The sequence below is a fragment of the Paramisgurnus dabryanus genome, chromosome 11 (genome assembly GCF_030506205.2).
Source record: "Paramisgurnus dabryanus chromosome 11, PD_genome_1.1, whole genome shotgun sequence".
Taxonomy (NCBI): Eukaryota; Metazoa; Chordata; class Actinopteri; order Cypriniformes; family Cobitidae; genus Paramisgurnus; species Paramisgurnus dabryanus.
In genome coordinates this window covers 4979957-4995818 of record NC_133347.1, presented here as the reverse complement: position 1 = coordinate 4995818, position 15862 = coordinate 4979957, and the positions used below count along the sequence as shown (strand labels likewise).

The 15862-nt window shown below is 37.5% G+C and overlaps 1 protein-coding gene across 5 annotated transcripts in view; it reads right to left on the bottom strand.

Moving 5' to 3' along the window:
• Positions 1-15862, bottom strand: part of mtmr3 (myotubularin related protein 3) — a 43093-nt gene that overhangs the window by 3622 nt on the left and 23609 nt on the right. For 2 of the 5 annotated variants that reach the window (XM_065248266.1, XM_065248267.1), the window contains 8 exons: positions 12177-12372; positions 10530-10715; positions 10211-10381; positions 8057-8202; positions 6484-7900; positions 6110-6220; positions 3498-3586; positions 1244-1270 (listed from right to left, as the gene is read on the bottom strand). In XM_065248266.1, the coding sequence (XP_065104338.1) occupies positions 1244-1270; positions 3498-3586; positions 6110-6220; positions 6484-7900; positions 8057-8202; positions 10211-10381; positions 10530-10715; positions 12177-12372 (2343 nt within the window). The remainder of the gene's footprint in view (positions 1-1243; positions 1271-3497; positions 3587-6109; positions 6221-6483; positions 7901-8056; positions 8203-10210; positions 10382-10529; positions 10716-12176; positions 12373-15862) is intronic. The other 3 variants (XM_065248268.1, XM_065248269.1, XM_065248270.1) reach the window with 2 other exon arrangements.

Genomic DNA, 15862 nt, shown 5'->3' with positions numbered 1-15862 from the left:
ATTTACTTAAATTGTATGTTTTTGTCTAAAAACTAGAATTATTTTCTTAGGTCATTTTGCTCATCAAGAAAAAGTATACACTGCATATATATATATATATATATTTAAGAAAAAGAATAAAAATATCAAAAAATTCTTAAATTAAGATGCTTTTTCTTGATGAGCAAAACAACCCAAGAAAATAAGTCTAGTTTTTAGACCAAAAATATAAAATTAAGTGATTTTGTGCATAAAACAAGCAAAAAAAATCTGCCAATGGGGTAAGCAAAAAAATCTACACTAAATTAAAGAAAAATTCAAGAAAAAAACTGCTTAGCCCATTGGCAGATTTTTTTTGCTGGTTTTATGCATCACTTAAATTTGATATAAAAATCACTTAAATTTAATATTTTTGGTCTAAAAACTAGACTTATTTTCTTGGGTCGTTTTGCTCATCAAGAAAAAGCATCTTAATTTAAGAATTTTTTGATATTTTTACTGAAAACAAGACAAAAATACTAAGATTTTTTTTTCTTAAAAATCTTTTTTTGCAGTGTATTTTTAGAAGAAACTTTTGTGAAAATCACAAAAAATGCTGGGGGGCAACTTTTCAAAAAATGGCTGGCGGGGAATGAGTTAAAAAGCAAATAAAAATACACATTAAAAAAAGACCTCAAGCTCTATTATATCTTCAATATGTCAACAACAGGTGTTAAAGTGTTCAGGGTTGAGGAATAAAGTCTTATTCTGGACCAAACACATGCAGATTCACCGGGGTGCTTCAAATCATCCATCAACTTCACACGCTGCGTGTCATAAACCACACATTTGTTCAAACTCAAAACATGCAGCCCATTTTAATAACCACTCACGTGATAAACAAATGCACATGCAAAAACAGAAAGAAAACTGTATTTCTGGGTCACAGATAAGTTACCCTTTGATAACAGAATTAATAACGTGATTTTCATGATGTTAAAAACCATAAGCTCATTAATATATGACCACATCAACACCTATTTCAGTCGATAAACCCGGGTCACAGGGTAAATGTGCAACAGCTCTGTTCCCCAAGAGACGCCACTCTCTGATACCTATAAAAATATAACGGGACCCTAACATCAACAGACATGCATCTGAGCCGTTTCATCCCCATGAGGAGACGGAGAGGAGTAGAGGAGGATTAGCAAAACACTGAAGCGATGCAGGATTAACAGACTGTGAATGAGCCCAAGAAAGAGAGAGAGAGAGAGACAATTCTCACCAAACCTCATCCATGTGCTCCCTGCCTCTGTGATAGGGAAAAAATCAAGACTTCAGCTCTGTTACGAAACCCATGAGCTTCTCTATTTAGCCCGTCACATGTGTGTTTATAAAGAAGACTATCCCAGAATAGTGTAAATGGTGAACGAGAGAAACGTACGCACTAAAAGCTATGGAAAAGTACACTGGTAGTCTTAAAAGGTTGCTGCCTACAGTATGTGGGCATGACATCACGACTTAAAACATGACATCACTGTAATATTGAAACCATGCTTGATATTAGCACAAACTTTTCCTGTCTGTGATACAGCTTTTTTCACTTTATCACTATTGTTTGTTTAACATGTTGACTCGAGAGTACTTCCCATCTGTGTTTACAAATGCTGCATCGAGTTATGAGGAAATGCTAAAATGTTGATTGACCGAAGGCAGAAAAATTATAGAGACATATAAAAGGTTTCAGCAATGGTAAGAAAATAAGTCAACAGCAAGGAAACAAAGAGACAAATAGGGCTGCACGATATTGTGATATGCAAATTTGCATCAACCCAAAACTTTAACTTTATATAACATGTGAAAGTATTGAAATCATTCAGTTGTTGCTATATTCATATCGAGTTATTTTCTGTTGTTGTGACGTTGGACCACAAAAGCAGTCATAAGTCACACGGGTATATTTGTAGCAATAGCCAACAATACATTGTATGGGTCAAAACTATTTATTTTTTTATGCTAAAAGTAGGGATCCTCCGATTTTGGTCTCAGATAGGTATCGGTCGATCATCGCATTAAATGACTCGATTGGTACTCGCTAAATTTGACGATCTCATGAACCGATCTCTAGTAAAATATATTAGATTAACTCTCATAATTTCTACACAGTAATATAAACATTTATTGAGAAGTATATTTTCCTAAGAAAAATTATAAATAAATACACAATAAATTAATGTACAAAACGAACTGTGTGGGAATAGCAAGTCTTATTATACATTTTCTTGTATTATTTAAGTAAATTTTTATCAAAAACTACACTGCAAAAAAAGTATTTTCAAGAAAAAAAATTATTGGTATTTTTGTCTTGTTTTCAGTAAAAATATCTAAAAATTCTTACATTAAAATGCTTTTTCTTGATGAGCAAAACGACCCAAGAAAATAAGTCTAGTTTTTAGACCAAAAATATCAAATTTAAGTGAATTTGTGTATAAAACATGCAAATCTGTCAATGGGGTAAGCAAAAAAATCTTGAACATTTTTCTTAAACACTAATTTCAGGAAAGATTTTTTTTTTTGCTTGTTTTATGGACAAAATCACTTAAATTGGATATTTTTACATATTTAACACTAAGAATTTTCTTTCTTGAAAATCTTTTTTGCAGTGTAGCACGTTCAAGTCTGCTTATTTTTTTTTATTCATTTATTTAAACTTTTAAGCTTATAAAATCCGTTAAACTAAAACATTCAAGTAAAATTAACTTAAAATAATCAGTATATGTTATAAGGAATACCCATAATCCATTGCGATTGAAACTTTTTGATTATTTAATCAAATAAAGATCATTTAAGAACTGATTAAAAGTTGTTAATAATATGTCAGAGAGGTTTAGGCTTTTATATTATTAATGTTGTTTTGTTGTAAATTATAATTTTGTGAAGTCACTGTAAGTTAATTTACTTACATGAACCCTGTTCAGCACATTTTATTGTATTTCTCTCCAAAGTACTGACAATGAACGCAGTTTTGTGTGTGTGTTTCTGTAGATAATCAAGTTTATTCAATGACAGACTTATAGAATTTTGTGTTATGCCATTTATAACACTAAGAGTAACTTAGTCCATACAACTATGTAAAAGAAAATAACAAACAGTGAATACAATCTACCCTACAACAGTAAATAAGATTTATTTAATAATTTTAAGACAGCAATTCTTCAATATGTAAAAAGTAATATACTTTACCCAAACGATTAAAATAAATCTAACTTCTAAAATAAAAATAATTAAGTGACATTTATCAAATGTTTCTTAAATAGATTTAATTTTATTTTTGTATGCAAGTTGTACTTGAAATTAAAGCAGTAAATATTACTTTAAAAAGTTTGTGTAAATTGTTACAATGATTATATTGAGTACATTTTTGAGTAAAAGCTTGTTTAGATGATGTACAAATCTCAATAAAAAAGACCTTTATTTGTGGTCCAAGGTCACATATCTCGTGTCCATAAAGACCCGTGTCTTGTGTGCTGTAGTCTTACCTGCAATGGTGCTTTCTAGTAGCCAGCCAGAAGCCTTTCTCACAGCCGTAGCACTGAGCTGCCAGATGGTCCGGGTACCAACGGGTCACCTGCAAAAATTATTTTGTACACTTAATTACATTTCTTACTGCCTTTTATAAATGACATAAAACGTCATTACAACTTATTTCTGTTGTATTTTACAGATTATTTAATAGGATTTAACCTACGGTAAGCTGATCTGAATTTGTTTGATGATGAGGGATTGAATCATCCTAGGTTATGTTATTACTTGGTAACATTATTTTCCCTGCCTGTGCGGTATAAAAGTTATGAAATGTTGATGAAAGATCATGAAATCAAATTTTTTTTTCCTTTGGGATATCATGCACTGATTAATTGTTTACAATAAGACAATAGCTGTGTCCCAATTCGAAGGCTGAAGGACGTATTCAAAGACCGATTGCGTCACAGCAGCGTGACTGAAGGCTATTAAGGCCGTCCCAATTCAAATGATGCTTAAAATGAAGCCTCAAAATGCCTCCTTATTTCTCTGCGCTGCTAAGGATAAAACGAAAGGATTCTTCACAGCCAAAGCTATCCCGAGATTCTTTACGTGCCTATTACGGCTACATAATTTAAGAAAAACAATTAAATAAACTTTATTAAATAAAAGTGTGAAAAAGCAGAAAAAGGTTCTTGTCACTGCTTTAGTATTATAGGTTATGTTCTGAATTAATATTATTTGCTGTATGTTGGGTTTCTAAGGTTGATTAATTTGATATACTTTTTGTAAGTTTAATCTACAGCAACGTGTCATATTTTTTAAAATAAAAATAATATTTATTTTAATAAAAAAAAAGTCTGCGCTGTCTCCTGCTGACAGGCGCGGTGGGTGCGTATAGCAGGTAACGCAACTTATGGATTCTTTAAAGGCTAAACAGTGTAAAAATGACTGCAAAAATTACTTTCTTACTTAGATTTATTGTCTTGTTTTCAGTACAAATATCAAAAAATTCTTAAATCAAGATACCTTAGAAAATCACTTAAATTGTACACGGCAAAAAATTATTTTCAAGAAAAAATTGAAAATCTTATTATTTTTATCTTGTTTTCAGTAAAATTATCTAAAAATTCTTAAATTAAATGCTTTTTCTTGATGAGCAAAACAACCTAAGAAAATAAGTCTAGTTTTTAGACAAAAAATATCAAATTTTAGTGATTTTGTGCATAAAACAAAGCAAAAAATCTGCCAATGGTGTAAGCAAAAAATCTTGAAAATTTTTCTTAACACTAAATTTAAGAAAAATTCAGATTTTTTTGCTTCGTTTTATGAACAAAATCACAAAAATGCTATATTTTTGCTCTAAAAACTAGAAAAATTTTTTTTGCAGTGTATATTTTTTAACTACTTATTTTCTAAGGTCATTTTGCTCACCGAGAAAAAGCATCTTAATTTAAGAATTTTTAGATATTTGTACTGAAACAAAGACAAAAATACTAAGTAAGAAAGTTAATTTTTGCAGTCATTTTTACACTGTTTAGCCTTCAAAGAATTCATGTTACGTCACCAAAAAATTATTTTCAGGAAAAAAATTTCTTAGTATTTTTGTCTTGTTTTCAGTAAAAATATCTAAAAAAAAAACAACCCAAGAAATAAAGTCTAGCTTTTAGACCAAAAATACAAAATGTAAGTTATTTTGTGCATAAAACAAGCAAAAAAATCTGCCAACGGGGTAAGCTAATTTTTCTTACATTTATTGTTTAAGAAAAATTTTCCAAGATTTTTTTGCTTACCCCATTGGCGGATTTTTTGCTTGTTTTATGCACAAAATCACTTAAATTTGATATTTTTGGTCTAAAAACTACACTTATTTTCTTGGGTCAATTGCTCATAAAGAAAAAGTATCTTAATTTAAGAATTTTTTGATATTTTTACTGAAAACAAGAAAAAATACTAAGAATTTAAAAATATTTATTTGCAGTGCAATTACTCGATTTGGAGGACGCATCCTTTACAGGACCCAGCCTTTGTATTGGGACACAGATCATGAATGTGTATTAAGAAGGTAAACAGGGTCAGTTTTGAAGTCAAACTTTATTTAAATTTTTAAGGGGTGGTTTCCCGGACAGGCCTTAAGTCTAGTCCAAGACTAAAATGCATGTTTGAGTCATCTTAATTAAAAACAGCATGCACTGCATTACTTTAAAACATATCAGTGCCATTGTTTTGTCTCAAGATGCACACCAGTAATGTTTTTGGTAAGGTATGTTTGTAAACTACTTCAATGTCCTAATATAACTAAGGTCTGTCCGGGAAACCATCCCAAAGAAACTTAGATTATCTAACAAATATAGTACATCTTATAGTTTTTAAATCACAAAAATACTTTGTAAATAAATAAAGCAAATATTAAAACAAGAAGAATTAAATAGTCTGGTAACAGTTCTGAAACTTCTTGTTCATTTAAACAATTGTCCAGGCTTTCAGATCTGTCCCACTGGTGTCTGTCTACTCCATAGGTGTGCATTCATAGGTGTGTGTTCAGGTGTCTAATCCACAGGTATGTATCCCACAGGTGTGCTTAGGTGTGTTCCTCAGTAATGTTTTTAGGTGTGCTCCTCAGGTGTACCTCAGTGTCCTGCTTGTCCACCTGCTCCCAGCTGGCCTCAGAAAAGAGTTCAGTACTGCAGCGGGACAAACAGCTGGGCTCCAGATTAAAGTCAGAGTCTGCCATAGAGGTCTGACAGAAAGACAGAAGGAAAAAAACATCAAGCCCATGTGAACAGAGACACTTCTCAATGATTTTACTATGAAAATGTTAATATCCATCTCCTAGACATCTACCTTCCTTCAAAGGTGAATTACAAGCATGGTGGTCTATAATGTCTGTTAGAATTCCCATTTATCCCAATAGTTGTTGAGTGGCCAGTTCAAACCTGAGCCCATTTCAAACAATCATGGAGCATACTACCATAGTAAAGTATATACAACCAGCATGCTTACCACTTCGTCTGCCATGTCTCCATTGAGGCGCAGCATCCCAGCAGACTGTTGGCTCTCCAGACGACTCCAGAGCTCCTGTACCTGTCTCTTCAGGGCTTCCACCTCCAATTGGTGACCGGCCTCGATCTGCCTCAGACGCTGCTGCACGACATCTGTGTGAAGGGTCAAGCCATCATCATCCAAATGGCTCCGGGCCGAAGGCGGTTCTGGAGGAGTGAAGCTCGGCCGCCCCAGAAATCCCAAATGCAGGCAGCGATGGTGGGAGCAGGTGCCCCGTGCGTTTAAAGTCAGCGAGCCGCAGCTGGCAAGCGACACTTGCCGGCTAAGCGCTGTCCGTTCCCCGTTTGTGCGTGCCCACTGTGGCGTGGAGGGCTCTGGGCCTGGCGATTCTCCGTTACAAGTGGGATTATGGGGGTCAGCAGAGGTACAAGAGGATGGAAAGGCACTAAGAGACGGCCGTTTGGGGATGTCGTTTATAGTCCTGGTGGTGCCAGATTCGGCATCGAGACCTTGTTTGAGGCACGAGGATTCTGCTAATGTTTTAAGAGGGTGAGGGATAGTCAAAGGTCCAAGACTCTCCGGCCGGACACCCAAGTCTTCCGTAAGCGTCTCCGTGGAGCTTTCCAATAGGGAAAGCCGTTTCTCAGCTTGTTCAAGAGCCTCATATCTGATCTCTGGTCCAGCGGTAGATGCCTGGCTCTCGGGCGGTGGTTTGTCAACCCCAAAGCCATTACTGAGAGTCCTAAGGCCATTGGGTGGGAAATTAGGTGCGTTACAAGAGAGGTTAGGTTCCTGTAGGGTTTCCTCGGCTGAGTCTTGGCTTTCCGAGGTACCTCGGCTGAGAGCAGAAGAGGCCTCTGAACTTCCATCCTCTGAACAATGTCCATTGACGTTTCTCTCTGCGAGGCTTTCGGATTTAGTAGTAGCCGTTAGTTGCGTCTCGATAACATTGCCGTTGTTGCTCTGAACCTCTGCCAAATGTGCGATATCGTTCATCTGGCCATTAGGACACTTTTGAACAGAGGTTTCATTAGTGTGGTCTGTCTTAGCATCTCTGCGATTATCTGGTGTGGAGTCGTCCTTTGTTGCTTCCTGTAGAATGTTTTCCATCTGACCCATAGCCACACCCACTGTCAGGGACAGCTCCGCATCATCCACCCCCTCCATCACTGGCAACCTGACATCCTCTGTGCCTCCATTGGGCAATGTTCCCATACGTTCCACGCCATTGACCCTCCCCTCTGGATCTTGAGATGCAGCACTGTCAGCCCCCGTCCCAATGTTGAGTTCCAGAGACCTGCGATGGTCCTGCCACTTCTCATTTAAACTGGGATCGCTGGAACGTCGATTTGAGGTCAATGGGTTTCCAACTTCACAAGCGCTGGGCAAGTTATCGAATGAGCGAGTCTTTGGACGCCTGTTTAGATAAAAATGGGTGGAATGATGTCAACTTAGAAAAATGCTTTATTTTATGATTGAACTGTTTCACAATATTCTTAACAAGATTGTAAAGCTAAGGAAGGTATTATAAACACATGAAGTTGCTGCTTCAGCACAACATACTCTGAATTACCTGCCCAGGGGCTGATCTTCAGAGTTGGCACCAGGTGCAGGGTAGGGGGCACAGGAGTCATCCGAAGGGGTTGTTGGTGAAGAACTGGGGAGGTAAACGCCTGTCCATAGCAGAAGATTACGCACGTGACATACGGGATGCAGCACCTAAGCAGAAACAGCAGATTATTGGTCGACTGACAGCACATTAAAGGTAGGGTAACACATTTTGAAAAATGCTAACGGTAGCCGCCTAGCAATGAAATCCCGATCCCACCTTCAAGTCAAATCGCCATCCAAAGTCACGCCTTCCAAACACATGAACACGCACAGATCAGACGGTCACGTCTCATGTCTCATTCACCAGTGAGAAAACTTTGCAGTACAAAGTGAATAACATTTCCAAAATAACCAACATAAACAACTGGTTTACATCAGAATTAGTTTAAGCACACGTTCGATTGTGTAGACGTAGTAACTATATCGTTATGCTAATCCGGAAAACGAACACAAATTTCATAAGCAACACAACGTTTCATCAAAGTAGAATATCTGAATCCATCTCAATACAAACATATCGCGTACCTACCTTACCAAAATAAACAGTGCAACGACCCTTTCAGACCCTTTGCCTCCTGTAGCTGTTTGCATCTCGCGGAAAAGCAGTAAAGTTACTGATGTTAATTTGGGTTTTTGCTCTTGCTGATCCAGGCAGTTTTTGCTGTTGTTGTTGTTATAAAAGATGCATTTAGTTTTGTTGCTCCTGTGTAGGTTGTCAATTCAGCAGAAAAGTTTGCTGTTCTCGCTGTTTACAGACAGAGCGCACGTGAACGCGCCGATGACGTATGGTATCTGCGTGGACTCGCTGCGCGGTGGGAATTCAAATTACGCTTACGTCTGAGGGACATAAAAGGAAACGTCCGTTCGGACCGAAATCTATGATTTGTTGAACATTTTTTGGTCCTACGCCTTTCACAGATGACATAAATTTTTACAAATACATTTAAACAACTTAACACAGTGATTGCTATCAGGATGTGAGGAGACTTTTAACCAGCATAACTAAAAATGTTTCAGGATCAAATCTGTTACCCTACCTTTAATTAAAGGGATAGTTTATCCAAAAATGAAAATTACCCCATGATTTACTCACTCTCAAGTCATCCTTGATGTATATGATTATCTTTTTAAAAATAAACACAATCTGAGATATATAAAAAAAATGTCCTGGCTGTTTCCAGCTTTATAATGCTAATAAATGGTGCTACGGATTTAAAGGCACAAAAAAGTCCATTCATTCTTCACAGAAGCAAACCAAACGGCTTCAAGGGGTTAATAAATGCAATTAATATTTAAAACTTGACAAACTAAAATACTAGCTTCCGTTCATCATGATGCCACTACGTAAATGCACTCTCCCATGAGCGCGTGGGACGTTAACATTTTTAAATATTGATATTTTTCTTTCAAAATGACATTGATTGCCCTCAGAAGGCCTTTTTTATCTGCCTGAAACCCTATGGATTACTTCTGTAAAGTATGGATGGACATTTTTCAGTTTCAAATCAAAAGCACCATTTACTACCATTATAAAGCTTGGAACAAGTCCAATTGTATTAGTCTGAGAAAAGATAAATCAAATACATAAAGGATGGCTTGATGGTAAATAAATCATGTGGTCATTTATATTTTCAAAGTATCCCTTTAATCTCCTTCAATCTAAAAGACTGAAAGAAAGTGAAGCCTGTTTAAAGATTTTTTGACATTATTTTTTGTGACAAGAAAGCACCTCCACCGAAAGTTACATCACCATGATGCAATAAAGTTGCAATGCAAAAAATCTGTTAAAAATATTTTTTTCTAAACGCAAAATGCAATAATTTTTTCTTTAACGTTATGTGAAATAGTTTAACACAAAAATAAAGAACAGAAGACAAGATGTATAAATCAACTTTAAATAAAAATACAACTGAAATCACCTGCAAGTCTAAAGTACAATAAAGTATTATATAAAAAAATGATGGCAGTACAATCTAAAAAGTTTAAATAGACAGGAAATGAAAGGACTCTCGGTCTTCCATTAGAAAGGCATGCACGCATACACACAGATAAAGATCAGAACAGTCTGACACAGAGGTCAAATTAAATAAATGGAGTGATGAAAAGTTCAACGTACGGTCTCTGAATGGGACGAGTAGAGCATATTTCTGAAGGAGCGGTTGGCAGGTCTAAGGAGAGACCACACAGAGCAGGTCCTTTCCTGGATGTGTCGGTCTTCACGCTCCTTCCCGCTGTTACACAGGAACGTCCCGAACAGACAGGAGTATGTGTGCTGTACGAGCTTCACCTGGTATAAGCAAAAAAATGTAGGAACAAATTATGACAAATTATGGAAGACATTCAATTTTTGTGAAATACATAAAAAATGCAGACGCTAGCTGGTAACTTAAAAAAAACCTGGCAGTGAAAGTGTTAAAAACCTTTCGGTCACCCACCAGAAAGGCTTCATTGAACTCGAATGAACACGGGAACTGTCTCTGAAGCTGGTGAACGCAGTCTAACCACTGCAGGAAGACAGGACAGCGCTCGTTCAGGTCCTCTGCGTTTTCTCCGTGACCGCAACGATCGGCGAACTTGTGCCCAAAGTCCAACCACTCGATCTCAACAAGCACCTGAAAACCCTGAGAAAGACGAGAGGGTTCAGATATCAGACAGATGTTTTGGGACGAGTCTTTTCAGTGTTTTCTCTGTAAACGGATATATGAATTGAATCAAAAGTGTCCTTTAAGGTCAGGAAACTACAAATATTTAAAAATGTCCTTTAAGTCTATATAAACATAGCCTTGTAAACATTTCAAACCACAGGATTTAAAATAATCCATTGCGGATTTTTCCAGCATGTGATATAGCTAATAAATTCTTGTAATGATTTAGAAAACATGCCCCCCCTCGTACAGAGTGATCTAACTCAGGGGTTTTCAAACTTTTTGTGTGTGTGGACCACTATTTGTAATCAAGAATTTTCGCGGACCACCTTATAATACTTATTATAAAATATGTCCACACAAAGTCCTGAATTAATCTGCACATCTAAATAGTCTTACTAGCACTAAAACTATAACTGGTCATCACATCAGTACAACAGGTTTCTTAACCTTATATCATAATTATTTATATACATATTCTTGGGAAAGTTCACTTTCTACATGAACTAGTTTAGTTCACAGTTCACAAATTTTAAAATAAACTAGTTAAGTTCATAGTTCATATTTGAAAATGTTAAACTAGGTCACAGTTCCAAAAATGAACTAATTTATAGTTATTTTTTCCCATATTATTTTTTTTTAAATGATTGCCATTATAGCCCATATAGAACCACCACAGACAGATCAGTTTTAACACTGAAGCTAAATGCGTCAGATTTCATCTTCATGTCCAACTTTAAATCCTTATCCAACCAGGGTTTACATTAGCATTGACTGTTTTTTAATTTTTGTATTTGCTTACACATACCTTGAAAGGCTAGCTGGGTGAGGGTCGCACCCCGGGCGAGAAGCGCTGCGAGGCATTGCGTGTATGACAACTCGCAGGTATTGCACATCACACGTGCACGTTAAATAGCGTGAACTTAGTCAAAGTCTATTTCAAGATCCGGAATATGCGTTAGCAGCCTATGTTAATCGTTAACGATTTAGGACAAATATGATGTTAGTTAATGTTAAACTATTTGAGTTGCGAGGCAGGAATTTCAGCAGCGTCTGTGTTGTTGTCATGACGCATGCAAAGTGACTGGTGAAGAAGACCGAGTGGTGGCGGTGTTGCCAGATTGGGTGTTTTTTCCGCTACACATTAAGGCCTGTTTACAGTGTGTTTAAGTCGAGTTTTCGCCTGGAAGAATATACAAATCTGGCACCCTATTGAACGATGTTAAACTGAGAGAGCGTGCCGTTCACAGGCACCAGAATGAATGAGTTCACAGTAACGTTTATTAGGCAGCAGTACACGTTCGCCCAAAATATGAACGAGTTTGTATATTAAAATATACATATTCTTATTTTGCCTTTTCACGGACCACCTGCAGTACCCTCACGGACCACTAGTGGTCCGCGGACCACAGTTTGGGAATGGCCGATCTAACTCACCTCAATGGTGCGGTAGAACGGGTCCAGCAGAAGTTTGGCAAGTGCCACTATCTGAGGGGTGCGGTCCCAGCCATCCGAGCAGTGCACCATGACGGGCCTGTGGTCGCGGTCCACAGCGTTCACGACGAGCAGAGATGCTTTGAGCAGAAGCGAGAGATGTTGCAGCCACTTTGTGCTCTCCAGAGCAGACAACCAGCTGAAGACACAACAAACCCAAAGCATTAAACAAAGCACAGACCCGATTCTCACATACAGATGACTGAAGTACTAGAGTACGTTCATGTGTATTAAATCAGTGAGTACAGGAAAGCATTCAACCATATAAGCAGGACCTAACAATAAGAACATTGTTCTGCGGCCAACACAAAATATTAAGGTTTTTATAAAAAAATTAAAGTAATTAGATGTTGCAATAATATTAAATATATAACAGAAACCCAAATGTTTTGGAAGACAAGCGATCACTGGTCGGTTTTAAAGGGACACTCCACTATTTTTGAAAATAGGCTCATTTTCCAGCTCCCCTAGAGTTAAACATTTGATTTTTACTGTTTTGGAATCCATTCAGCTGATCTCTGGGTCTGGCGCTAGCACTTTTAGCATAGCTTAGCACAATCCTTTGAATCTGATTAGACCAGGGGTGTCAAACTCAATTTCATCCCGGGCCACATCAGCATTACGGTTAATCTCAAAGGGCCGGTTGTATTTGAACGACTGTATGAATGTATCAACTCTTTTATTACTGTACATTGCATAATTTCTCTGCATTTGCTTACTATTGGTTTTGTTAATAACTCAATTAATACCTAGCTTTGAAAGTAGAAGCCCAGGCAAATAATGAAAAAGTGTATAGAGTACAACTATTCTACAAATTATTTTAAAAATAATTGTGGTGACAAAAACACATGTTGTATGTGAGTACAGTACACTCAAAATGTTCTGTTATCCTTCATTGTGCAGGTCAGAAAATGAGAGGCATTATAAGATACTAATAAAGAGTTTTACAATCTCCACCACGATATGAATTTCTTAGACACACATACTCTCACTTCTTGCCCTCTTTACAAAAAAGCTGTGATTTTTTTTTTACCTGGCTTTGAGTGTCTGATTGACTGACGTCTCATGAGTTCAGTGTTGTAGGCTACAGATGAATAGTTTCAATTGTTTATTAAAAGTAATCGGTTCAGATGAGTCATTAGTTCGCGTATTTAGCGGGAATAGACGCGTTGTAAACTAATCTCAGCTGGACATCGCAAAACATTTCTGTACACGAGACGGAAAACATTTTCTTGCTGGATCCTCGTGAGCGTGCGCGAGAGAGGGAGAGAAAGAACTAGCAGATACTGTCCGTTTCCATATGCGGAGGTCGCATAAGCAGCGTCATCAAGCCTGGTTTATTTAAGTTAACTGACCATTACATTCGCAAGTCATACGCATATTACAACTATTTACTATAAACAAAGAATAATATTTAACTTTATAATTGTTAATATTCTGAAACAAGACAGTCTTGATGACGTATGCAGCCTGGAAATGCGACCTCCGGAGGCTGCAGCGTTCGCATTCAGACACGCCCACTCTAGTAGTGCGCGCGTGCGGGGCACTGCTCGTTCTTTCTCATGCAATCATTAACATTATCACTGTAATTACATTACAAAAAGACTTTGGCGGGACAAAAATTAGTTTTGATGGCTGCAAAAAAAATAAATGTAGGAAATAACCTGCAAAAAAAATTATTATAACAATAAAATAATCTTTAAACTCTCGCGGGCCACATAATTAACATAATTTGTAAACTCTCGCGGGCCAGATGAAATGAGGGGGCGGGCCGGATTTGGCCCGCGGGCCTTGAGTTTGACACCCCTGGATTAGACCATTAGCATCGTGCTAAAAAATAATCAAAGAGTTTCAATATTTTTCCTATTTAAAACTTGACTTTTCTATTGCTACATTGTGTATTATGACCAACGAAAAATTAAAAGTTGCGATTTTTTAGGCAGATATGGCTAGGACAATACTCTCATTCTGGCGTAATAATCAAGGACTTTGCTGCCGTAACATGACTGCAGCAGGCGTAGTGATATTTACGCACTGCCTGAAAATAGTCCCCTGCTATTGAAAGTAACCAAGGGGACTATTTTCGGGCAGTGCGTAATATCACTACGTCTAATCCGATTCAATGGATTGTGCTAAACTATGCTAAAAGTGCTAGCGCCAGACCCGGAGATCAGCTGAATGGATTCCAAAACGGTAAGAATAAAATGTTTAACTCTAGGGGAGCTCTTTTAAGTCTGCCTATAAGGTTTCTTGTGCCAGAACCCCCCCAAAAAACAAGACCCCTTTAAGAGTGAAAAGAGGTCAGTCTGAAAGGAAAAGCACTCTTACGGGAACATTTTGACCTCCTGCAGCGAGACATTTACAATCAGACCAAAAACGAGAACCAGATTTATTTATTTGAACAAATCAAGTCTGCTGCTTAGAAACCCAGCATTAGGGTTGATATCAGAGAGAGAGCGAGCGAGAGAGAGAGAGAGAGCGAGAGCGAGAGAGAGCGAGAGCGAGAGAGAGCGAGAGAGCGCACTGTTGACTTGAAAACACAGTGAAGTTGAAACATTGTGGATGTAAGGGGAAGTAAATACAAGCCGATGTGTTGCCAGAGAGAAAGGAAAAGAAGTGGAGGTGCAAAATATTAATGAGCTGGAGTAAGTCCCATAATTCACCAATGACATCACATTCACATAGCACCACTCAGCTAAATCTGCAGAGTTAATACACATTCACTTTTTATTGCATCATTTAGTTTAAGTCCAACATGTTTAAAACCGGCTTTTACAGGTGTGTAACACATGTTCAGTGCTTTTCCATTGCATAGTACCCCACAGTTTTGGTTTGGGTCAGTTTACTTTTGGGAGCTTTTCCATTGGGTGCAGTACGTAGTACCCAATACTTTTTTTAGTACCACCTCGGTTGGGGTTCTAAGCGACCCGAGCTGCTCCCAAAACAAGACTCGAAAACACTGTAGATCACTGATTGGTCTGAGAGAATCGTCACTACCAGCGTTATTGCTATAATGTAAAAGATTAGCTTTAGCTTTAGTGCTAGCTTGCGCTGTCTTGAGCAAACATGTTGTCATCTGTGCTCTGCTATAAGTTTCCAAACTCTCTTTTAGCGATGCAAAACATCCACAGGTTGAGAATCAGGAACACCATTACAGCTTTTTTCCAGACTTTCAGTTTGTAGCGGCACATTTGCAACGCTCACGTCTGCATATATGCTTAAATGAGGCTCAGCGGAGCGCGTTGAGTGATGCCACGGGTGTTTGTACAGAAACTGACAGAGGTAGTGATAAACGCGATGTGCAAACATCTATTTGTTAATTTTGTTGCAGACTGAGAAATAATAAATGTATTGGAATGTACAACGACGCTCTCACGTGTATGATGTCACAGCAGTAGGCAGCACAAATATAACGACACGCCTATAATCCCTCCCACTCTGAAGTGTTACTAAACTCGATGGAAAAGCTAACCGAGCCAAAGTGAGGTGAGCTGACCCGATCTGACCCAAACCAAACCGTGGGGTACTATTCAATGGAAAAGCGCCATTATTCTCTCTGTTGGTAATTGTTCAACAGGACACTTCTCTAAATGGTGAAGATTTTGAGAAGAATGTGGTTAGTGCAGAAT